This window comes from Triplophysa dalaica, chromosome 1, assembly GCF_015846415.1.
Source record: "Triplophysa dalaica isolate WHDGS20190420 chromosome 1, ASM1584641v1, whole genome shotgun sequence".
NCBI classification, from domain to species: Eukaryota; Metazoa; Chordata; class Actinopteri; order Cypriniformes; family Nemacheilidae; genus Triplophysa; species Triplophysa dalaica.
Window position 1 is genome coordinate 11,893,405 of NC_079542.1, and position 26,754 is coordinate 11,920,158.

General features: G+C 41.9%; 1 protein-coding gene across 1 annotated transcript in view; it reads left to right on the plus strand.

Moving 5' to 3' along the window:
- si:ch211-186j3.6 (neural-cadherin) overlaps nt 1-26,754 on the plus strand; it is a 203,913-nt gene that overhangs the window by 94,142 nt on the left and 83,017 nt on the right. Inside the window, exons 7-13 of the mRNA XM_056750824.1 lie at nt 3,296-3,438; nt 17,079-17,251; nt 19,375-19,543; nt 21,276-21,446; nt 21,579-21,751; nt 23,312-23,479; nt 25,708-25,957. Of these exons, the coding sequence (XP_056606802.1) occupies nt 3,296-3,438; nt 17,079-17,251; nt 19,375-19,543; nt 21,276-21,446; nt 21,579-21,751; nt 23,312-23,479; nt 25,708-25,957 (1,247 nt within the window). The remainder of the gene's footprint in view (nt 1-3,295; nt 3,439-17,078; nt 17,252-19,374; nt 19,544-21,275; nt 21,447-21,578; nt 21,752-23,311; nt 23,480-25,707; nt 25,958-26,754) is intronic.

The window sequence follows — 26,754 nt, forward strand, 5'->3', positions numbered from 1 at the left end:
ATTTATAAGTAAATTTTAACTATTAATTTCACTGTGATTCCATTCTTTGACATGGTCTTATATTTTCACATAATGCATTTACATTATCCAGCAGGGGTGGAAGTAACGAATTACAAATTCTCACATTACTGGTATTAAGTTGTTGTTTTGAATATTTGTGACTCTGGACAACAAAACCAGTCTTAAGTAGCACGGAAACATTTTTAGTAATCGCCAAAAATACATTGTAGGTGTAAAAATTAACGTTTTTGTTTTTGCCAAAATATCATTAGGATATTAAGTAAAGATCATGTTCCATGAAGATATTTTATAAATTTCCTACCATATATGTATAAAAAACATATTTTCCTGAGTGGATGGCCTTCTACAGTGCCTCAGATTTACAACTTCAACTGCGATTTTCTCAATATTTTTTGCACCCTCAGATTGCTTTGCAAACAGTTGTTGTTCAGCCAGATACTGTCCTATCCTAACAAACCATATAAAATAGAAAAGCTAGATATAAATAGAAAGCTTATTTATTCAGCTTTCAGATAATGTAAAAATATCAATATCGAAAAATTGACCCTTAAGACTGGTTTTGTCGTCCAGGGTTACATTTGTACTTTTATGAGTATTTTTCTGTAGTCTGTAATTCTACTAAGTTACAAATTAACGCTACTTTTTAAGTCGCTACTTTTAAAATCACACTTGTTACTGAGTACAATTTCAATTAATATTCAAACCTTTGACCGGCATTTTAGTAGTCAAAAAGATATCCAACCATAAACAGACCAATAGATTTGCATTGAATCTGCAATCACGAGTTTTGGTCCTTCATACAACACAAGTGCTGTTTGAAAGTTCACAAATCAGACACATGCAACACAAACGCAAGTTCTGCATCTCCTGAGTGTTAACGTCTTATGATGTGAATCACATGATTTTTAAGAAACATTATTTACAAAGTTATAATCGATAATGTGAAGCAATCAGTCTCCTTATGTTTCAATAGTGTGGCAGGCCAGGCGCGGGAAAGGGACACAAAACTAATGCTCATCAAGATCTTACTTTGTTCGCCAAGTGTCATCCAGATGGCTATACTATGAAGTACAAATGTCCATCTCTCTCCAGAGTCTCTAGTGCTTTGCTCTTATTAGTGATAGGGAACATGAATGTGATTGGAATGCAGTTTCGCAAACTGTAGATTACCAGTTATAATGTTGTTAATAATGTTCAGTTTCTTGCACAGATCGATTCGTTTAATAAGACGTTAATAGATTGTCAGAAGCCGCAGGGATTATATTTATGTTGCCTCCATCTGTATTTTTTTACGTTTAAAGACATGAACCCGGGATTTGCATTTTATGAAAGACTATGGACCACAATTCCAGGTTTAAATCTTTATTGTTCTACCTGTCACATACATCTTGGATGGCTTGAGTTTGAGTAAATCTTCTACAGATGTCCTTTCAATGCTGATCCATATGCAATTAAAACATTTTTCATACAGCATTTTTGGCTCTTATTTATTCATTTCTGCATTATGGGGCCTAGTACACATAATTGAACAGTGCTGGAATTGCATAAATGGTTTTAACTGGAAAACTGAGCACATTATAGATAGACGGACAGACATATTGACAGATTTGTTTTTAAAACACATTAAATGTCTGATTGTCTGAATTGTATCCATTTATATGCTTTACCATAAGGTAAAGATGTGTTTTGTTAAAACTAGCTATTTCTACCTAAACCTTCAATTGTTATTATTAATAATTATTCACCTAATCATTTATTAAAAATAATAGTTTTTGAGAAGAGTCGTTTTTACTTTTACTTGTAATTGAGTAAAATTTTAGTGTACATGTAACAAAATCATATTTACCTGATATGAAGTGTACGCTTTAATCTTCAGTTTTGTGTACAGATTAGAAAAAAAGGGGAGACTGTCACTCCACATGAACCAACTTTTTTCATTCTTAAAAGGATCTGTTGTTATTGCATGTCTTTAAATAGATTTAAAACATGTCAGTACAATATAAAACAGTCTCATTTTCCAAAAATCTCAAGTTTCTTTCACACATTTACAAAATAATTTACAGCTTCAAAATTATATAATATATAGTAGTCAACACCTGTCAGAATAAAACAGTGCTCTGACAAACCATTTCATTAACAAAGAACCAAAGCTTGACACTTCTGTTTAATTTGCAAACAAATGTAAGAAAGCAAATCTATTTAAAAAATCCTTGTACATTTTCTAAAATTAACAGGGATTTCATTCACGACTGTCATGCTTGCATCTTTGTACAAATAAAAAACGAATTATCTCTCTTCTAAAACAGAGGTTCCCAAAGAATACCCCCCGAGGGGTCGCAAGGCCGCGGGGATGTTGTCGCCAGATGATTTACAGAATTTATTTTTGTTATTAGAAAAAGCGTTTTTTAGTCAATGAGTGTGACAAAATATAAAAATATTAGTTAAAAATAAAACCATGAAAATAAGCCTTTAGAATTTCCTCCCTCCTCGATTGTGACCACTGAGGTGATTATGTCACATTAACAACATTAGTAATCGCATTAGGTTAGGTGCAGCAAGTCAATTTACAGCACAATGTTAAACATTCCCACGCATATTATTTTTACGGCTTTAAGTTAAAGATATTTTTATTTGTCGAAATGAAACATATCAACCAAAGACAACGCAGTGAGGCCAACGGAGGAGGGCAGAGAAGCACCACAGTCAGAAAGGCTTTTGTCCTCAGGTACGAAAAGAGGTTGGCGTTTATATAAGAGGACATTCATCAGCACTCAAATCTGTTTGATGAAATTTGACCATCTAGAAATAGTTTATGGTTTATGTATAATAGGGTGTCCGCGGATCCTTAAAATGTCTTAAAAAGTCTTAAATTCTATTATGTCAAAATAAAGTCTTAATTAGCAATAAAATGTCTTAAATCCGCGTTTCCAAGGTCTTAGAAATTCAGTCGAACAGACACCGTAAAGAAGATTTTATTTTCGTTTTAAAATAATGTTGTCTATTTGTCACGCAGAACAAAATAGGCGGAACAAATTAACAAATAACATGTTCGCGGGGGTTTCGTTGGGTGAGTGGACTTGATATTACCACATGCTGAAAAGTTTGGGAACCCCTGTTCTAATACACATCTGTCATCTGAATTGTTGTTGCATTTATTAAAAATACTCTGTATACACACCCACAAGCACTAATATATTAGTTTTGAATCCCTACAAGTTGCTGCACAGAGTTTGATGGAATCACTAAGGAAATTTGTGTATGTTTGTAAAAACAGGTATCGGACCTTTGTCTCAGAGGACGCAGGGCCCAACACACTAGTCGCAACAGTGCTTGCCAAGGACCCGGATGGAGATGGGATCACATACAAAATTACTGCAGGCAATGAGGAGGGCAACTTTGTCATCGACAGTCAGAAAGGTGAGACATCCTGTGACTCTTTCAGCTGTTTCACGCTGGTTGAACATTCTCGCTAAGGGACAGTCCAGTAGGACTGGTTTCTTTCATCCTCTTTACATTGTATTGCATCACATTGTACTTTAGTAGTTTTAGTATTAATAATGATTAAATAGCGGTTAATATTTAAATTTTGGTTAACTCTAGGTCACTCTATGATCACAGCAAGGCAGCTAATTAAACAAAAGTCATTCAAAGAGTCTTTAAACTTGTGCTTTTCATCCTCTTGATGCCAGAGGAATCTTATTATTTAATATATGTATGGGCTTTATGCCTTTTATTGGGTTGGAGAGTAAAAAGAGACAAATATACTGTAGAGGAAGTGGGTGGACGAGAGAAGATGGGATTGAAACATGACACAAGCCAGATTCAAAGCTCCTGATATTAACTACATTTTAAGGAATTGTTTTTCACAGGTTATTCTTTTTTGAGTTCTGGGAATATAAAGATGATACGAATTTGATGCTGTGGGGGAATGGGATTTAAAATCACGTAGGCTGCCTGAGCGTAGTGTCTTTATGTACCAGAACACGTGTGTTTAAGCGTATTGACTGGAAAAGAGGTCTGTAACGGTCTTTATGGGTTAACTAAAGACGATGTTGGAGTGAACATCTGGTAAACTGTGACATCCAGAACGTTAAAGTAAAATTAACGGCAGTGTCTATTAAAGCCAACTGTTAGCTGCCTAGCACGTAGAATACTGAGACAAAAATGACAGTTCCCTTTCTGTCGGTCTCTCGACGTTGTGTCGAGAACGACAGATGGGGTTCGCCCTTGAGAACCAATCAACTCTGACTACTATAGAAAAGGCCAATGAAATTTGGCGAATGCAATTTGCATGCCGGGCTCCGCCCCCGGAAATCCGGTATAAAAGGAGGCCGGCGTGCAGCATTCACTTACCTTTTGTTCTTCAGAGCCATCGCTCATGAGTACAACTCAGGATTCAATCCTCTACAACTACACGCTGGTGCTACGACGTGTTACAGCGGATCGTCCCTTCCTGCAGCGACCTTCCCCTGGGCGTCTCGGCGGTTCCGGAGGTGTTAGAGATTTTTTCTAAAAGTCCTTTTCAGGACTGACTGAGCATTCTCCAGGGCGGCATGTCCCGCTGTTCTCTTGGGTGCGGCACCCTCATCGAGGAGGGGGATGGACACGATCGCTGCATTAGGTGTCTGGGCGTCCAGCACACTGAAGCAGCGTTCGTTGACACATCTGCCTGCACTGCGGGCAGATTGTCATTCAGAAGTTGCGGTCACGGGTGGCTGTCTTCCTACGGGAACCAGCCACCATTTCGTCTGCTACCCGGGCTGTGACATCTGTGGCTACGGCCCCGATGACCACCCACGTTAGCAGCGTTAGTGATACGGGGAACTCTGCGAACGTAAACCCGCCAGCCAAGTGCTCACGGGCCGATCGCACCCCGATTCGCTCTTCTGAACGTTCCCCAACCGGCGGTGGCATACCGTCCGGATCCTCACGCACACACTCGGAAACGATGTGTGACGTAGATGAGATGTCGCTCGCAGCATCGGAGGGAGACTGGCATCCGACTCTGCCGAATCCAAACTCCACCCCCAGCGGTCGAGTTCAGGAGGAAGCAGAAGTGATGTCATCCGTGCTAACCCGGGGATACGTGGTTCCCGAGGTCGGTGCGCGGTGCAAACCGCGCCCACCCCGGGTGCCATGTTTTTCCCGGAGGTGCATGAGGAGCTGTGTAAAACTTGGAACGCTCCACTCACGGACCGTTCCAGTGAAACCAGCTCCGGCTCCCTTACTTCCCTCGATGGTGAGGCAGCCAAGGACTGCGTCGAGATCCCCCGGGTGGAACGTCCGCCTGCGGTGCACCTGTGCCGCGGACGGCTACCACCTGGGGGGGGATCGACCACTCCTACCGTCCAAAGCACGTAAGACTTCGGCATCACTGGTGTCGAAAGCTTGCGATGTTGCGGGCCAGGCTGCCTCCTCTCTCTATGCCATCATGCAGGTCCGCCAGGCCAGGGCGTTGAGAGGGCTCCACGAGGGTAAGGCCGACCCGGGTATAATGCAGGATCTCCGTGCCACCGCTGACAGCGCTCTACGGGCGACTAAGGCGGCGGCACGGGCCCTGGGTCGGACGATGTCCACGGTAGTGGTCCAGGAGAGACACCCCCGGCTATACCTTGTGCAGAAGAGTGACAGCAAGGAAGTCCGCTTTCTTGATGCACTCATCTCGCAGGGTGGGTTGTTGGTAACACCGTCGAGGACTGCGCTCAGCAGTTTTTTGACGGCGAAGCAGACAGTGGCAATTAACCACATTTTTTTCACGCCGCGACTCGGCCGCCTACAGGCCTCCGAGATCTCACGTGACTTCTGCTTCCCTGCAACCCAGGACCCTTTCGACATCGGCTCCGGTTCCTGTGCCCCCACAGGCGGCACCCCGGAAGCAGAGGTCGAGGGGGAAACCTCCACCCTGTCAGCAACCTCCTCGCGAGAAGGGACACTGACGGGAAGACCCCAGGGAGAACAACATCGGGCCCGAACCTTCACAGCCACGGCTCTGATCGGTCGGTACGGGACGACTCCTGCCTCGTCACCAAAGCCGGGCCCTTGTTAGGGCTTGGCGCCCACTTACTCACTGAGTTTTCTGTTCTCCCCGGGTTTACTTGCAGCCGATCGCACACTCCACTGGACTGTGCTCGGCGAACCGACCTCACACCCTGGCGAGGCGTGAGGTCGTACACATACGACAGCCGTCACCACTCTCAAACCGACAGTGCGTGCCGTTGTCCCGCCAGGCAGGTAAGCAGGCGGAGCAAAAACCTTCCCTCCGGGGACTCCCCGCGACATGGTTAGCTCCGCCAGCCGACGAACCACCCCCCGTGGGAATGATGAAGCAGACCGTCCCCTTGGTCACCCTGTCACAGTCCCTGGGAGCTCGAGAGCTGCCCACACTGTCTCGCTGGCTAATGAGGGCGGTCCGTCTTGGTTACTCGATCCAGTTCGCCAGAGACTCACCCAAGTTTCGGGGCATCATCTCTCCCTCTGTCAGAGGCAGGGACGCCTCCGTACTTCGGGTAGAGGTCACCACCCTTCTGGCAAAACAGGCATCGAGTTCGTCCCTCAAAACCAAGATGTTCAGTGGGTCACCACCCGCACTTCATCGTTCCCAAGAAAGACGGCGGGTTGCCCCCAAAGGCTGCGTACCCTGAACAGAGCACCTTCACAAGCTGCCATTCAGGGTGCTCACACAGAGGCGCGTCCTGACATCTATGAGGTGTCAGGATTGGTTCGTGGCAATCGACCTGAAGGACGCTTACTTTCATGTCTCGATCCTCCTCGACACCGGCCGTTCCCACGGTTCGCGTGCGAGAGGCGGGCATATCAGTACAGAGTCCTCCCTTTCGGTCTGTCCCTGACCGCCCTTTCTCCCTGAGAGGAGGAAGGCAAGCGGGTACTAAACTATCTCAGCGACTGGCCTATCTTGGCACACTCGCGAGATCTGTTATGTACACAAAGGGACCTGGTGCTCCGGCACCTAGGTCGATTGGGACTCCAGGTCAACCAAGAGAGGGGCAAGCTCTCCCCAGTGCAGAGCATCCTCTTTCTCGGTATGGAACTCAACTCTGTCACCATGTCGGCACACCTGTCCGCAGTTGTGCCCAACCAGTGTTGAACTGTCTGAAATGAACATTTTAGGCAGACAGCGGTCCCCCTGAAACAATTCAGAGGCTCCTGGGACACATGGCGTCCTCGCGGGCTAATACCCCTCGAGTTGATGCACATGACACCGCTCCAACACTGGTTTCAGAGTCGAGTTCCGAGGAGAGCGTGGCACACCGGCAGCAGGCGCATGGTGATGCCGCCCTGCTGCCGACGCACCATAACCCCTAGTCTTTATGACTTTTTCGACGGACTCAGGTCCCTCTGAGCAGGTTATGAGGCAGGTCGTGGTGACGACTGAAGTCTCCCTGCAGGGGTGCGGTGTAGTGTGCAACGGGCACGCAGGTGGGGTGTTGGACGAACCCCCGCCTGCGCTGGCATATCAATTGCCAAGAGTTGTGGGCTATGCTACTTGCACTGAGCAGGCTACGGCCTCTCGTGCGAGACATGCACGTGCTGTTCCGAGGACAGCACTATAGCTGTAGCGAATACAGATCGTCAGGGTGGCGTTCGCACACAGCAGCTAAACACAACTTGCTCGACGCCTCCTCCAGTGGAGTCAACAGGTGACTCGTTCCCTGCAGGCCACACACCCCGGGCAAACTGAACTAGACAGCCGACGTGCTTTCTCGCCAGTTTATGCCTCGTGGAGAGTGGCGACTCCACCCCGTGCAGTCCAGCTCATTTGGAGGCTGTTCGGGTAGGCCCAGGTAAAACCTGTTCACCTCCCGTAACACCACCATTTGCCCGCTTGATAGTCCCTGCCCTCGGCACGGATATCCTTGCGCACAGCTGGCCGCGGGATGGGCGGAAGCACACCTTCCCCCCCCCAGGAGCCTTCTTGTACAGACTCTGTGCAAGGTCAGGGAGCAGGAGCACCAAGTGTTATTGGTTACACCACACCGGTCTAACCGCACTTGGCCTCAGAGCCGATGCTCTGGACAGCGACTCCCCCTGAACCATTCCCCTGACAGAGGACCTGCTCTCTCAGGGGAAGGACACGTTCTGGCATCCCAGATCAGACCTCTGGAACACCCATGTCTGGTCTCTAGACGGGACGAGAAGATCCTAAGATGGCTACTCCCCCTATACGGCTGAGACCATCACCCAGGCTAGGGCCCCATCTACTAGGCGGTTACACGCCTCTAGACGGTGCCTCTTCTCGTCCTGGTGTCTTTCTCAACGAGAAAGACCCACTGAGGTGCTTGATCAGGATTGTGTTCCCCTCCTCACGAGACTGGAGACTAACATCTCCCTTCCACACTGAAAGTGTATGTAGTCGCTATTGCCACTCATCACGACTCAGTCGGTGGAAAGTTTCTAGGGCAACACGACCTGGTCACTAGGTTCCTAAGCAGCGAGAGGGCGGAATCCGCCTCATCTCCGCTCCATACCCTCTTGAGACCCTAAGTGGTCCTGGGGAGCCTCAGGGCCCCCCCAAAGAGCCCCTCGGAGGTTCCGATCTTCCTCATAGAGTAAGACGGCCCTCCTGACGGCGCTCACTTCCTTCAAGAGGGTAGGGGACCACCGAGCATCCTCCGTGTCCCTGGATTGCCTTAAACTCGGCCCTGGAAACTCTCACGTTATCTTGAGACCCAGGCCCGGATGCGTGCCCAAGAAGTTCCCACTACTCCCTCCGGGGCCAAGTGGTGAACTTGCAGGCGCTCCCCATAGGGGAGGAAGACCCAACCCGATTAGTGTTGTGTCCAGTACGTACTGGACCGCACGCAGAGCTCTGAAGCTCTGACCAGCTCCGTGTCTGTTGGAGGACAGCAGAAGGGGAAGGCTGTCTCCAAACAGAGGCTGGCGCACTGGGTCGTGGACGCCGTTACGACGGCATTCCGATCTCAGAATCTCCCATGCCCATTGGCAGTGAGGGCTCACTCCACACGGAGTTTAGCCACCTCCTGGACACTGGCAGAAGCGCCTCTCTAGCAGACATCTGTAGAGCTGCGGGTTGGGCTATGCCCAAACACCTTCGCAAGGGTTAACAACCTTCGCGTAAACCCGGTGTCAGCCCTGGTCCTGCGTGGCAACATGTAGGACTTGCATCCGGGGGGGCGTATGCCTGCGAAAGCACCTTTCCACCCTCTAACAGGTTGGGTCAGTGTGCTATTTACCTTTTCTTCTTACCCGAACACATCGCTAAGAAACTGGTACCTCACCACCCTCCCTTCTTACCCAGACACTGGTTAAGAATAGGCATTCCATCCATCACCAAACAAGCACCCCCTGGGGGCTGGCTGGGCAGAGCAGCCTTCCCCCTTAGGCCGGGATACCATGTGAGCTATCACAGATAGCTCTAACCGGACCTAGTGCTACCGGACGTCTGTAACACCCCCTCCGTGGGCTGTTCCGTCTGATGTATCCTCATGAGAATGGTTCCCACTCCTGGTAACCCATGAGCTTCCCCAGGTGGGCCTCCACCTCGCGGTTAACTACTCAGTCCGCACGTTCCATGCGTTCTCCTCCAAGGACGAGACCATACCTATATCCACCATATTCCTCCCCACGGGTAGGAGGTGGCCTCTGTAGCGCTTCTCTGATTAAGAGTCGCGCTTACCCGGTGTAAACTGATCTGGACGGCCTCTCGCCTATAGAGAGCTAAGGCCCCGTCCGTGAAAGTTACCGGTCAGGGCTGTACCCATCTTTCTCCAAGAAAGCTCTGGAACCCCCCGACCACCACACTGGAAGGTTACAGTCTCACGAAAGCTTCGAGATGACACGCCCAGGCTTGTTACCGTCGCTTCGCTAGAGATTGTGACGCGATACAGCGTTGTGGCGTTTTCCATAGGCAACCCCATCTGTCGTTCTCGACACAACGTCGAGAGACCGACAGAAAGGGAACGTCTTGGTTACGTATGTAACCTCAGTTCCCTGATGGAGGGAACGAGACGTTGTGTCCCTTATGCCACGAACACGTATCGTATTCTGCTGCAGTTTGAGAGGTCTCAGGCTCTTCAGAACAAAGGTAAGTGAATGCTGCACGCCGGCCTCCTTTTATACCGGATTTCCGGGGGCGGAGCCCGGCATGCAAATTGCATTCGCCAAATTTCATTGGCCTTTTCTATAGTAGTCAGAGTTGATTGGTTCTCAAGGGCGAACCCCATCTGTCGTTCTCGACACAACGTCTCGTTCCCTCCATCAGGGAACTGAGGTTACATACGTAACCAAGACGATTTCAGTTCTAAATAAAATCATTTTTGTTACAGCTAGTCACAGTTACCCTTTTACAGCTTCCACATCACTCGATCAAAGTTTCTAAAGTAAGAGCTTCGGCCTACTTATAAACCATGTAGGCAGTTTCTTAATCAGTTTAAGTTACAATATCCACAAAATGACAGGATAGCGAGCTCTTTATTTAATAAACTAGCTGTTTTGTACAGAACAGACACATCCTGTGATGTTTAAAAAAAGGTATCACTACTAGGTACAGTTGTTGTCTGACGAAAATGTAATTTTAATGTCTTTTTAAAATTGCGGTTGCAGTTCTGCAGGGCTGGAGAACTTTAGTAATGGCTCAGTAAATGCAATATTTACCGGCAACTAAGTTCAGATTTGTTAACTTCACATACCATCAAACACTTCAAGGATTAATTACCTCATAGTAAAATAGCTAGACGTGATGTTTTGATTGATTGTGTTTGGATTGAACAAGATTGGTCTGTGGATGCACAATGCTCTTGTCCTTCTCCCCAAATATGTTTGCTGCTTATACGTTCACAGCGCTTCAATTTAGTGCTCCAGTCAGGTGATTCAAACACGCACCGCTTCAATGAAATCGTACGGTTCCTCAAAACGTGTCTGCGTTGATTCCCCTCCCTCAGTATTTCTACACTTCTCTCCTCTAAAGATCAAAGTGTTCCTTTATTGCCCTTTCTATACAGCGCGTCAGATCTCTGCTTCTCTTGAAATTCCCTCTATCATTCATTAGACCCTCTCCTCCATTAGATGGTTTTTGTTGAGCGAGGCAGAGCCCGGACGCTTGATGCTCGTTGTTAATTTACTGTAACTCACAGAGGAATGCACTCTGTTTGATTTAATACCCCTTTAAGAATTCAAACAGCAGAGTCAATAAGATGATCCGCCCTTCTATATTAAAGACATAAATACAAAGAAGGCACCCGGCACGTGAAGGATGTATTTACGGGTACGCCAGCGGAGTGTTTGTGCTGATAATCAGCCAGATCATCTCCAGCGCACAGCACCTGTCAGGCGGTTTTATTTTCCTCTTTATTTGTAGTGTTTGGATTTTTGCTTTGTTCCTCTGGCTTTTAAAAGGCGCTGTGTTAAACAAGGTTCCATCACCCTAATGCCTTGCAACAGAGAAATGCATCGTAATAGAAAAGAAAAACTTGTTAAAGCTGTATATGTTTTATTAAAGGTTCTGAATTCTAAAATTAAGAAGGACGGACTGAATGTATTCAGCATGCCACTTGCAACGTACTTTTTGCTTGAGGATAGTTACACTGTTAACATGTTATATTGATTTAGTTATTTGGTTGAAATCATTTATGTATGTTTATTCAAAATAATTATTTTTGAAATCATGAGAAGTGTTAATTTCCATACATAATGTCTTGGCCCTATTTGAACAATCTTAGTGCATGGTCTAAAGTGCACGGCGCAGGTACACTCACGGCATGTCTGAATCCACTTTTGCTCGTTTAACGACGGGAAAATGGTCGGTGCGTGGGGCGCATGGTCTAAATGGGTTAGACCGATTCTCTTAATGAGTAATGGCTGTTTTTTGGGCTTAAAAGATTTTGCATTAAACCAATCAGAGTCTCATCTCTCATTCCCTTAAAGAGCCAGTTGCGCTCGCACCAGTTACATGGCAGAACTTGAAAGAGCAAAGACTGTTCGTTTCTCCAGAGGGGAAACTCATCTGCTCGGGCGTGAGGTTTTAGCGCGAGAGCAGACCATTTACAGGACAACCCGTATTTTATCTTAATGTACACAATAATAAGCTTTTACATTGCAATCCATTTATTTTTAAATTTGGCATGTTTGTTTGCTGCTGCGCTTCCCTCTGTCTAATAATTAAAGTGAAAGCGTGTTGTGGACCTGCCCAGAGGCGCATTTTGGACTAATGTGCTCTTTAAATAAATAACTAAATTGCGGCATTGACTTTAGACCAGGTTTAAGTTGGTCTATGACGCAGTATATTTTCAGTTTCTGACAATGCGCTTGAAAACACTTATTTTTTTGACCAGCACTCCCACGTGTGTACAAATGAGCGCAAAGGCATTTGCTATTTAAACAATGCGACGCAGGCCGGGAAAATGAGAACTGCATCAGGAAAAAAAAAACACTTGCGCCGCATTGCGCCAAGTGTAAGATAGGGCCCTTGATGTTATAACAGTAGTAAAATCTACCCTGAATCTTTATTTACTGTTTAAAGATCAGTAGCAAATGGAAACACATCCAGAATCTTACCACCCCCTTCCCAAATGTTTGCTGGTTGTTCTACCAAAGCACAAAGAGAAAACAAATGAACGTTTTCCCTTTTATTTATAGGATATATCCTTGCAACACCGAAGAGAAAAATCAAAGCCACAAAAACAAAGATTAACTGGGATGGATAAGAGATTGCCTCCATAAATGAATACTTGCACCTTTTGCATTATCTGCCAAAATCATAGATTTTCAGGAGGGAGAATATTTCCCATCTGTTTCTCACAGAAGTGTTCGATTGCGGTCCCACTGTGTTGTAATCTGACTAGGCTACTACTGCACTTACAAATTGACAGGGGCCTAGCTAAAGAGAAATACCTTCGATGCCCAACGCTGCATGTTGTTTAGCTGTGTGGAAATCTGCAGCATGTGTGGGTATCAAATCTCATTTATTTCACCACAGAATCTTTTGCTGTTTGGTCATTGAATATTTATGCTGTTTATGTGTTTTTACATGCATATGGTCAAGTTGCTGTCAAAGTATCTTATAATTTGTTCTTATAAGGATGGACTGATCCAGGTTAGGCCCGGATGGTGACGCACATAACGTATATCTTAAAGGAATAGGAAAAATATATTTTTTGTCTTTATTTATTCACCCCCTTGTATATGACTCATTTAATCTGTGATAGTCAAAAGAAGATTGTAATACCGTTCAAAGTAGGAAGGAAGGAGGCGAGAACCGGCGAACATTTAAACAAACTTGAATCAAAATGAACAAACAATAACACGGAAGTAAAAGGCCGGCAGCCACCTCATGGAAGACTGCCAGCCACAAGAACATATTAAAAAATTAAAACATATGTCCGGGACCCGGTTCTCTCGTCAGCAGTCCCGTCGCTCGTCCTCTTATGCTCCCGATTTCCTCCGTGATATATGCGGGTACGGTGTGTGCACAGCTGATTCCAACTATCACTCACGCCACCGGCCCCGCCTCACGGCTCTCGTCCCGCCTTCCTCACCACAGATATATTTTGAGAAATTGAAGTCAGTGAGGTCCCAAATTGTTTGGTCACAAACGTTCTTCAAAATATCTTCTTTCGTGTTCTGCAAAAGAAAGAAAGTCATGCAGATGTGGAATGCCATGAGGAAGAATAACAGATTCATTCAAATTAATATTTTTGTTGGGTGACTCATCCCTTTAATGTGTGTTGATTTTTTTATGGTAATACGCTTTGTCATATCTCTGCTAAATATGCAGAGACAACTGTAAGTCGCCAGTCAAAACACTGTGGGTGTTTGGTCCTGGTAAATTAAAACAATCATTATCATTGCAATTTTGTTTGGAGAAGGTACTGGCACAAAATTACGCAATTAACATCAGTCGTAGTCTACCTGGTCAGTGTAGCTTAGATCATAAAAAATGGTACACAATTAAAGATGCTGTGTGTAATTTTTTGGAGGATCTATTGTCAGAAATGCAATTTAAAATATACAACTATAGAGTTGTATAAAGACCATAATGAAGCGTAACCTTAGAATGAGCTATTTCTATCTACATACACAGCGGGTCCACTTGCTTGGAATTCACCATGTTGTTTCTACAGTAGCCTTAAATGGACAAACTGCGCTACAGAGCGTTTTGTAAATACATTATCTCCTCCAGCAAAAAAGTGAAAACGTGACAAAATCTTAGTGCTCTGTCAGCCACTGTAGGGCTTCAAAAGGGAGGGTTGGACTGAGCCATTGGTTGCAATGCACAACCTCACTGCTAGATTTGCTAACATCTCCACATTGATCCTTTAAATGATTAAACTTAACAATGAATTAACTAACAAAGAGTTTTAAAGAGTTTTTCACCATGTGTTAATCCTTGTTAATAAAAAAAGCTTTCCTATATCTCAGTGGTAAGAGCAGTGTTAACAATGCAAGGTTGTGGGTTCGATCCCAGGGGATTGCACATACCTAAGTATAAATGCATAGGTTACTGCAATGTAAGTCGCTTTGGATAAAAGCGTCTGCCAAATCCGTAAATGTAAGTGTAATGTCAATATTACAATTATTCAAGTTCATTGTGCATTAACTAATGTTAATAGTTACACAATTAATTTCAACACGATCTAATATTAATAAATAATATTAATAAATAATATCTAATATTAATAAATTCTGTATCAGTATTGTTTATTGTTAGTTAATGTAATGCATTAACTAATGTTAACAAATACCACATTGATTTTTACAGTACAATGCACCAAAATTGGATTATATTATATGGTTTCTCCCAAGGTCAAAGTGCATTCTATGGGGGCATGATCTAGATCTACACTGGCATTAGAAGAAGGCCAGTGGCATGCTCTCCATCCTCATGTACAAAGACATTTGCTTGTTGTACCCCTGGAGAAACATCTTCTCCATTTGATGTGCTCTGATATGTGCTGGCTGCCTCTTCCATCTGTGTCCGGTTCCAGAATTCACCAGTGTACCACATACTAATCGTAATGGGCACTTCCAGCTCAAAGACAGATAAATCACACACGGATCCTGACTGCAATACAGATTTCATTGCTCGAACTGCCAGTTTGTCAATATTTATCATCTGAGTTCAAGCACTTTATTTAATTCAGTTTGGAATCACTTGGGTAATGTCTAACTACACAGAGACCCCGATACGGTACGAAACAATCTCCGGGTCTCAGACAGATTAGCCCGCGGCTCTCATAGCCCGCAGTTGATACAACTGTCTAGAGAATAGAGCTCGGACCTGTGACAAGCATCCTTGTTCACACAAAATACACAAACACGCACACACATTTATCTCAGCCCCCACTGAAATGCGAAGGGGGTGGCTTGATATGCTAGTTCGGGTAGGGGTGTTCAGATTGAATTAGAATTGATTACATGTTCTTTTTCCTCGGAGTCTTGCCACAAAAGAACTAGCGTTATACATTAGAATCAATTCAAGAAACTAGGGTACATGTGATTTCCCTCCTGCCAACTCTGTGTCAGTTGACGTGCCGGTTTCTTTAATGTCCCATTGCTGTGTGCTGGAGATAGCAGTCATCCTGCTCCTCAGATTATAAATGCCGAGCTGAATGCAGCAGAGTCTAACGTGCTCTCCTGAAAGAGATGCTAGTGTATAGCGAACTGCGGTAGGTCACGTAGGAGCTGACTCCAGCTGTCTACACAGATAAGACGCGATGAAGCATAACTACAGTCCTTACGCACCCACGCATATATTCATCCATAAAAACATGTAATGGGTTTTATGTTGTAAAAACCTCAAGAACGTCAAATATACTCATCGTTGACTTAAAGGTCAGATAAACCCTTTGAGATTTATGAATGGCCAATAAAAGATTAGTCTTCACGGAGTCGTATATTCTCATTAGGTACTCCAGCGAGTTCTTACACTAGGTGTTCAATGTCTTTTGTGAGCTGTAATGTTTGCGATGAGAGTCAGTGTGTTACAGTACATTACATGCAAAGCATTTATTAATACAGCTCAAAATGGTCTCTGTTCACTTCTGCTCAGATATACCTGTTTTAACTCTGTTTCTGTTTGAACGCTTACAAGATAAACAATGAAAGTGATAGTTCATCCAAAAATAATCATTTTAAACCTGTATGGCTTTTTTCTCTTCAGCAAAACAGAAAAAAAATATATATTTTGAAGAAAGTAGGTGACTGAACATCGTCGGCAACCATTTGTTTCTGTTGTATGGACACAACACCAATGCAAGTAAATGGTTAACAACATTCTTCGAAATATCTTCTTTTGTGTTCTGTGGAAGAAAGAAAGTCATACAGGTTTGAAATGACAAGAGGGTGAGTAAACGATGGGTGAACTATCCCTATAATATATATAAGTATCGGCCAACTTGTTGCATTTTATTCAAATATATTATTAATGATGTATTTTGAGCTTTGAGAGGAATTTAAGGAGGTTTGGCATACAAAACAAACACACAATGAGAATGGCTGTAGAGTACTGTAGTACAGAAGAGGATCCGCAAAATATTAATATCAGATAAAATAGCAGAAAATATACTGTATGCTTTATTTCTTGTGAGCTCTTTTTTGTTGATTCTGTAGTTTGCCTTTTTGCCAATTGAATTTTGTACAGTAAATACATACCATATTTTACCGTATTATGTACAGTAAATGTTGTACTATGCACCTTTGTGATGGTTTTCAACTGAGTGGGCAATAATGAAAGTATTGTCCAAATAAGCCACACAACATCACTTTTGGCCACTACGTTATATGTAGCCTGAATAACCACATCAAACCACATCCAGAGAGACCAGACTTGGTCTTCTGATCAAATACTGTAGCTATCCCATTCAGGATAAACGTGCAATTTGTGTAGCCTACTGCAAATAGATAGCGTTCATTCAGTCTCATCAATAAACACCTTATGGCAACAAATGGAGCACTACACTAATGAAGATGAAAATGGTAATTCTCTTAGTAGAGTAACTGAGATTGAATTGGAGTTTGAGGGGGATTTTGATGAGAGTAATTGTCAATTAACTGTTGCCGTCTTTGACTGTCACCTCATATAGGACTGATCCGTCTGCGCTCCAGTCCACCTCCCAAACTTCAAGGAATGAAGTACATTCTGAACGTAACAGCAACGGATGACAACGCCTCCGGTGGACCGCAGTGCCTCTCTGCCACTGCCCAGATCATTGTTGGAGTAAATGATGTAAACAACAACAAACCATTGTTTGAAAAGGTAGAGAGTTTATTGAAGTATATTTCTAAACCTATTTCTCTTTACTGGATTCATTTATTTAGCATTAAGATGATGCTATGTGTGTATCACACTTTTTTACTATATAAATATTTTGAAAATGATCTCAGTGGTTGTGTGTCTATAAAGTTGAAGTCAATGGGGTCAAATTCTTCAACATATCTCAAACAGGTTTAGTAGAGTAGAGTAAATGAAAGAATTTTCATTTTTGGGCGAACTTCTCCTTTAACAGACTTGGATGTTTGTATATTTCTTATTAAATAAATGACTATTGATTTTTCTGTCAGATATAAAATTGCTAAAGGACAGAAAATGTTTGGTTACTGCAATATTTGATAGTCGGTGACTGAGTGTGCTGTGTTCATTTCTTACTCATTCTGTGCTTTCGTTCTCTTTAAATGCTTAGCCTCTCTTTTTAGCTTCTTCTATTTATCATCCCCTCTCCTATTTTCTCCAGAGATATTATTAGCAGGGTATCCTATGCTGTTTCTTGATCATCTGACGGCAGTTTTAATTAAGTGCTTGAAATATGGGCTGAATTATGGGTCCACTCAGTTCCTGGGTAAATACGGGTTGAGTGCCACGCTGGAGATCTTTAGAGGGTCTTAATCTCCCCGGGCTCCTCAAGGAGGTGTGGAGATGCTCGGCTGTGGGCCAATGTTTAGTTCTTCGAAACTTCTCTTCCAAGGAGATGGAACTCTTTGGTTTTCGAGCTAGCTCAGGAAAGCCAACGTGGCAGGTCTTGCTCAGCTGAACGACTACAAAGCGAGACTTCTCAAAATTAATGAATAAAACATTCATGCACTGGACATTTTCCACCCTTTTTGAACTCTTCTATTGTGCAGATTTTTCTTTCCTTTCACGCTTTATCTTCACGGCCTGTTTATCTCTATCATATGCACCCACTACTCAACCGTTTTTCCTTCTTCTCCTCCCTGCTAGAAATCCTTTGTTTTAGTCCTTCATGTTGTGAAAAAGGGAAGTGAATTTCTCTGAAGTAACGTTTTTAGAAAGCTCCCACCTGAACATCTCTCCTATTCCCTGTCATGTCTGTGTTTTAGAAAATATAACCAGTACAGTGTGACCTGTGAACATCAGTGGCCGTGAAGCTCCTCTGAGAAGGACTTTTACTTGTAGAGTCAGGGTCTGTGTGTTTTAGTGCCAGGCTTTTGGAGGTCCGTGAGAAGGACTCTTGAGGGGGGGCTTGATGTTTGGGTCTCCATCCTTGTGGGATTTCACACTCACATGACTGATTGAACAACACAGAGCTAAAGATTGCATTTTAGTTAGCAGGAGGATAAAAACGACCTTCACAGATCCCTTGTTATCAACTAGGTGTCAGAAGTGGCCATCAAAAACAATGAGCTGGTGGGCTGATTTGGGAAAACGTGTCATGTTTTAAATGGAAATTGTTACTGGATTTGTTTTTCATGGGTCTCATTTAACCGTAAACTGAGGAAACTGAAGAATGATGAAAAGGATTTTTCTTTATTTAATGATGTACACAAAGATGAGGATGAAGAGGGTGTGTGGGTGGTGAAGCATGGCTGAATTATCAAATATTCAGATTCAGAGGGATGGAATTGATTCAAGGGCGCTTCAATTATAAAACAGAGATGAATCTTAACAGAACCAAAGAGATAAGGATTATTACGCCTCTTTTTTATCCTTTATTCCTTAAATTCACATCCAGTTCAGAATGTTTACTGCAGTGTTCATCTGATTTCATTTCTCTTTGCCTCAATATCCCAGTTTTTGTGAACTGCTGCTGTGGCCATAAGGTTCTAGCTAAAACAATTCTACAGTTTAATTTTAAAGGCTTGATGATAACTGTATTTTTATTACATATCTTTTGGTGTGATGTTTGGTCGCCTTGCACCAGTGGTTGCATACCAGGGCTAGTAAACCAAAGGTTTATAAAACTAGAGAGTTGCTGAGTTCGACTTTCCCCAGAAGAAGAAGCTGAAGTCAGTCCTTGGAGTTACCATGTGTGGCTTTGTATAGGAAAAGGGTGGTATATAACATCTGTAGCCCTGTTTATCCTCTGACATCTAGCTTAGACTTCCATTTTCTTTTTTTCTTTCTTTATTTTCTGTTCTCTACAGTGTCTCGAGTATAAGGAAAGAGCCTCAGTGCTTGAAAATAAACCAGCTGGAACGTTTGTGCTGCAAGTTCATGCAGAAGATGCTGATGAAGGGGCCAATGGAAGAGTAACGTATGGCTTCATGCATAAAGATAGCACTGTTCCTGCCTTCAGCATTGATCCTGCAACAGGTACTATGATTATACTGTACTGAGAGTATGAAGGTAGATATCCCCATTCCTCAGAACGTAATCCAAAATAATTTCGATAACATTTAGAACAAGTTGAACCGCCACAGAATATTTAATATTTTTTGGTAAGGAGTAACTTAACGCAACTTTTTTAAATAATTTCCATTAAGCACTCTCTAATAATCTCATCAGTTCTCTGTTGAATCTTTCTCTCTCGATCTGGATCCCACTTGCTATGGAATTCAAGACTTGAAGTATTTTATTGAAACTTGAGTTTAATTCACTTTAATCATAGGCTTTCAGAATGTGTCAACTCTCAAATGGAAAGAAAAGACAGCATTTAAATATGTCGTCTCAAGACCCCCATTTTAAAATTGAAATGGAATGCTTTATGTATTGTAACTGTTCATTGGACATCACTCAACGTGCCTTTTATGGACGAGAATAAAGAAAGAAAATAGGAGTGCCTTGCAGTGGCAGGAAACGTGAGGCACATTTGCAATGACTTTCCAAAATCAAACGGGGAGCTGTAAAGATTTGTCAGAGTGAGGTGAACTGAGATAGAGCGAAGGAAAAATGCTTATTGTTCCACGTATGCCACATTCATGTATCTGTCTGAATAATGTTGTTTACTTGACAAAATACATACTGGATATTCTTTATGTCATTCGAATATGTACAGCCGCGGAAAAAAAAATATTTTCAGTTCTGAATTTACTATTTATAGGTATGTGTTTAGGTTACATACAAAATTTCTCCCAAATTTCAAACAAAAATATTGTTTCTTTTTGCATTTATTTGCTGAAAAAATGAAAACGGGAGAAACAGGTCAAAATGACTTATTTGTGATAAACTAGATATTTTTTCACAGTTTTCACCAGTCTTGTCATGCTGTCTTATACATTGCTATTGGATGACTTTATGTCACTCCTGAGGTTTGATTTCGTTGAAATTGAATAGACACTGGACTCGAATGACCACAATACATCTAGAAATGCTGCTTAAATACAATTTTGGAGTGCTCTTTATTTTTGGTATAGATGTGGCCATTTTGTGATACTAAACCAACAAAGTCATACTGTCTGTAGAACTGTAAATATATGCTCACCTAAAGGATTATTAGGAACACCTGTTCAATTTCTCATTAATGCAATTATGATGGTGTAATGGTGTGGGGGATGTTTTATTGGCACACTTTAGGCCCCTTAGTGCCAATTGGGCATCGTTTAAATGCCACGGCCTACCTGAGCATTGTTTCTGACCATGTCCATCCCTTTATGACCACCATGTACCCATCCTCTGATGGCTACTTCCAGCAGGATAATGCACCATGTCACGAAGCTTGAATCATTTCAAATTGGTTTCTTGAACATGACAATGAGTTCACTGTACTAAAATGGCCCCCACAGTCACCAGATCTCAACCCAAAAGAGCATCTTTGGGATGTGGTGGAACGGGAGCTTCGTGCATCCCACAAATCTCCATCAACTGCAAGATGCTATCCTATCAATATGGGCCAACATTTCTAAAGAATGCTTTCAGCACCTTGTTGAATCAATGCCACGTAGAATTAAGGCAGTTCTGAAGGCGAACACGGTATTAGTATGGTGTTCCTAATAATCCTTTAGGTGAGTGTACAGTGTCTAAGAACTCTGTTTGTGGAAAAAGGAGATCAATTTCTTATCACTCTCATTCAGCTCTTAATACTTGCTAAACAAAATCTCCATTGCAGGTGTTATCGTAACCACAATCAAGTTTGATCGCGAGAGGCAGAGAGAGTTCGCAGTAACAGTGACGGCTACAGACCAAGCGGCAGATCCCCTCATAGGCATCTGCCAACTCAACATCCAAATCTTGGATGAGAACGACAACAGCCCCAAATTTGAGAACCTGCGCTACGAGTGTGAGCATCCGCCGTTCATTTCTTCTCTGAGACATTTACGCACGGTCTTAGATAATCAAAGACCTCTTCTAAGTTTGCATTAAAGTGTTTCCAGTATATTTGCATTTAAACCCTGATGTCTTCCCATGGCAGATTTCCTGCGAGAGGATACAAAGATCGGTACCAGTTTTCTGCGCGTGGCTGCGCACGACGATGATTACAGCACTAATGCAGCCATCACTTACTCCGTGTCTGGAGAACAGCCAGAGTACCTGCGAGTAAATCCCCTCACAGGCTGGGTCTACGTCAACCAACCCATCTCGCAGGTCAGCCTTGCTCCACACGGTGGTTTAAAGCCATGCTGAGTTTACCTGTGTGTGTTTGTGCGTGTGTGTGTGTGTGTGTGCGCTTTACACTCAAAGTCAAACCGTTGATTTTTAACACAAGTTTCAGAACGGAGCCTTTACAGAAACCCTGTTCAGCAGAATGACTCATTTAACAGTCATAAAGGACAGGAGCTAGATGTGCACGGAATTGGGCTTGCTTTAAGATGAATATTGTATAGTTCTTGTGTGTTTATTTGAAGTTTCACACGTCTTGGTGTGAATGATAAAGCAGGTCTGCAGCAGCTTTTCTCAGCACTCAGTCTGGATTATCGATTTGCTGCTAACAAGGTCTTTTACAGATATTTAGTATTTTTGTATAAACAACGATTGAAACAGCGTATTGTAGAATCTAAAGTAGAAATGTAACACAAAATATGTCTTTGTGCATTAATAGTCATTGGTGACGTGTATTTGTGTGTGAGAGTGGATGTAAGTGTTTAGATTTGAGATCTATTGATAATGGACCACCTTTATCAAGCGACATTTGTAAAATTGTTGCTATGACTACCAAGGTCTAATGTCAGCAGGTGTATATAGTGAGGTTTTTGTGTCTGCGTGTGTGTGTGTGTATACATTTTCTGTTTGATTAGAGAGTTTATCATTCTATAAGAACTCTGTTATACGACGCATGTTGCTGTGCACTCAGACAGCATCAGTGATTCTGCTGGTTTGGTAAGACATCCGCAGTGAGCTGACATCACAGGAAATGAATTGTTGTGCTTATAGTCAACTTCAAACTTTTTCCACACCATTATGAGTATTTCTTAACTACAGCCACAGCTTTTCCCCTGTGGACTTTGCAAAAATCTTTTTCGCACACTCACTAGTAAGGGGTATTACATTTACTTACAATGTCCAGTAGTGGATGAAAATGCATCCGTTTGGCATTTTTCTGCTAGATTTCCACCATAATGAGATTTCAACAACAGCTTAAATTAGAGTTGACAAATATTGAGTTTGATGTGGTTGTTATGTGGTGGAAATGTCATTTAAAACATGTTTTGAGTAAAATTCCAGACTCCTCCAGACCATAGAAAGCATTCTGCGTATGCTCATAAACAAGATATCGTTCACCCTTTTTTGGTAAAATCTCAGTTTTGACTTAAAACGACTTACAATAAACGTATTATGTGATCTTTACCTTGATTTCTCTTTCATTTTTACTTTCTTTTATCATGTCTCATGTTCCAGCTCAAGAATGCTCTCTGCTGTCTCCTTGGCAACCAAGTACACTTAAAAAAACTTTAAAAAGAGGAAAATGTTTGTTGCTGGTTGAATTAATGGAATATGTACATAACTGAAATCAAAGTAGGAGTGAGATGGTTAATATTTACTGTATGCTTTGCCTAAGTTATTAAATGTAAGAAGTAGATTCATCTGATCATATTTTCTCGATAAAATAAAACATAAATCATTATATTATTTGCCACTAGCCAGATCTTCGGGCTAGACGCGTGTGTCATAAGGCATGTCATTAATAAAGTATGTGTTTGTTTTCAGAGGACCTACATCAGTAGACAGATCATAGCTACAGACGGTGGAAACCGTAGTAGTTTAGTTGAACTGGCTGTCACTATCACCAACGTAAAGAACCAGCCGCCGCAGTGGGAGAAGGACAAATACGAGGTGGTCATACCTGAAAACACTGTCAGAGACACTCCAGTTGTGGTATGTGCTTACCTCTAAAGACGTATATTGTAACTGTACATATAATCTAGCTATGAAAATCTAAGTCCGGCTTTTACCTCAGTTCATAAATACCACCAGGGAAATGAGGGCAATACACAATGACTTGCTCTATTTACACAGACATTTATTATTTATGTTGATTCTATCACTGTCAAGTTTTAACAAAAGTATACACAAATGTCCTGATGAGTGATTTATTAGTTTGGCCTTCGAGGTGCTCTCTTAATAACCATACTTTTCATATGTGCATTGAAGAAAGGTTATGATGGATGTAGGTGAGTTTTAATTCTACAATACAGATGTGGATATTCTGCAAGGGTTGTGTGTGCCCAGACACTATTAACCTGACTGCCATATACTGCCGGTTAAAACTGACAGTCTCGGCTTTCTGCTCGACCATACACAGTCTGCACACAGCATTGCCTGTCATAAATCACATTTAAACACATGCCCTAAAACATGGGTTACTTCTGTCATAATTGTTTTTATACTCAGCTAATGATGTCCAAACACTCAAACATACTTTTTTTGCATTTTTATTAAAAGTTTTCCTACATTATAATATATATATTATATTTTTGTCTACATAATATACTATCAGTGAATGTGTTTCTCTCAACCATGAATAACGGTATCTGCTTCAGATCGTAAGTATGCTACTTCATTATATTCACTTTTTCGGGAATAAACCAGTCCATGAGTCACTGGATTTTTTATGAAAAAAATAAATTCCCCGCTTTTCTTTGGTAGGAAATGCACTGAAAGCATTAAGAGGCAGAATTTACTGGAATTATTTTATTGTGGCCTTTTATTAATTACGGCCATTATAAATGTGGAGGAGCATTTTATGAAGAGCAGCATAAACAAACAGGGCAGCTTGTCAAAAATACAAGACAAAAATAGAAAACGTTGGCGATATATAAATGCTAATTTTTCTATTTGTGTAGTAAGTCTTTGATCTGGAATGAAGGTCTCCTTATAGATTTCTCCTTCATCCACATTGAATTTAAAAAAAATGAAAAGAAAGAAGCAGACCAGCAATACTAAATCTATATGAGAGTGTTTCTCTGCCAGTAAATGATGCAATATTAACTATAAATGTATGTATAAATCAAATCAAAATGAGAGGTTTAACAAAAGTGGCTTTATATTGCGGAAATTAATCATCATTGATGTTCAAAAAAGGGTACTATCACCTTTTGAGTGAAACACTCAAATGCAGCAGAGAACATTTATATTGTAGTTAAACATCAGGAGCATTAAGATCAGAGGACTGAGATGTAGTAACAACATATTTGATATTTTTGTTAAACTGAGTTGCCATATTATTGAATTATTGTGGATATTTAGAGTATTTCCATTCCATCTGTGCTGTGACAAATGCACAGTTTCACTTTCCAGCTGCATTTGCTTTGATATTGATTTCTGTGCTGTGATTCATGTGATGAGATGAGAATAGAAAAGTGCATTAGATTGTTGTGCAGAAGACAGAAGTTCCATTGAGCTTTGCTGCATTAATCCACTTCTGTTCACTTTTCATTTTTTATAAACACTACATGTATCTATATATAAAATATATACGGTATATAAATAATAAACTTTGCGTTTTGGCGTCTCTGCTTCTGAATTTTGAAGCTGTGACTATTGCTTCAGTGCTTTCCTGAATGCAATATACTGTCAGTTTTGAAGGGCTGTTAAATGAAACCACATGATCTTTTTTTGCTGTCTTATATTGCACTTCCTCTCAAAATTGGCAACTTTGTATGTGTTTTACAACTTTTCAAGTTATTGAAATGTTTGATGTAAAAGGTGGTGATCAATCTATGTTCAGTCATTGCACAGTTTCTTTTTTATAACATTGCATAATATGTCTTCCTGTCACTACAAGCATTTTATATTAGACTTTAAAACGGATAGCTCCGGTCCTTGAATTTGATTGATCAATAGCTGTGTTTCATTCACAATAAATCACAGCTGACCTCTTATTTTTGTTGCAAAGCAACGTTATGTTACTATTTACATTTTTTATTATGTGGTTATCAATTTATTAAACCATATACGCAAGGTTGGGCTCATGCCGTGCCTAATAACGCCCTTAAAATGTGACTGTATTTACAAGATTCACAGCCTCTCGTATCTTATTGCATTAATATTATATTTTGATAATATGATTGTAATTGAATATTTAAATTGTTTACTCTTGTCAGACTATCAAGGCCACTTCTCCACTGGGTGACCCAAGGGTGACATATAATCTGGAGGATGGATTGGTTCCAGAGAGCAACATGCCTGTTCGTTTCTATCTAACGCCAAATCGTGAAGATGGCTCCGCCTCTATCCTTGTTGCAGAACCTCTGGATTATGAAATCACCCGCAACTTTATGCTTAGGGTTCGAGCGCAGAACGTGGCACCTGTACCACTTGCAGCCTTCACCACTGTTCACATTAACATCACAGGTAAAGAGAACCGTTTTGATTAACCAGAAACAGGTTTAGACATTTAGTGCTGTTTTTTGGAGGATCTATTGACAGAAATTCAATAAAGTATACATAACCGTGTCTTCTGAGGTGTATAAAGACCTTAGATAATGAACAGTTATGTTTTTATTACGTATTTCTGTCTCCTTGCATGGAATTCGCCATTTTGTTTCTACTGTAGCCCTAAACGGACAAACTGCTCTACAGAGAGCTCTACTGCTCTACTGTTTCTACAGTTTCGTAAATATGTTATTTCCTTCAGCAAAGAAGCGAGTATGTGAGGAAATCTTAGTTCTGTGTCAACCACCTGTGTGCTTCGGTGGAGTGAGTCGTTGGTTGCAGTCTGCAAACCTCACCACTAGATGCCGCTAAATTTCATACACTGCACCTTTACATGTTTAAATTAAGATGTATTTTAAAATAACTTTGGGGATATACTTACTATTTACATACAGTAGGTTAAGTCAGAGACTAGTCTAGAGACCTAGTGAAAATCTTGAGTGTGGCGTGTGTTTTCCAATTTATTATTATATTTTTCTTTTTACACATTATTTTAAATCAACTATTTGAGTGAAAAAATATATACAAAAAATATGAACAATCTGGCTTGTTCTGCAAACACCATGCACTATACTGTGTTTCACCTTTTCTGTTTTTTTTATTTTCTTCTGTAAAGGTTCTTTGGAACAATGCATGTTGTGCAAAGTGCTATGTATAAATCAAATTGAATTGAACAATTCAAGATTATCTATTTGATCTCAGACTTTTGGACCCTA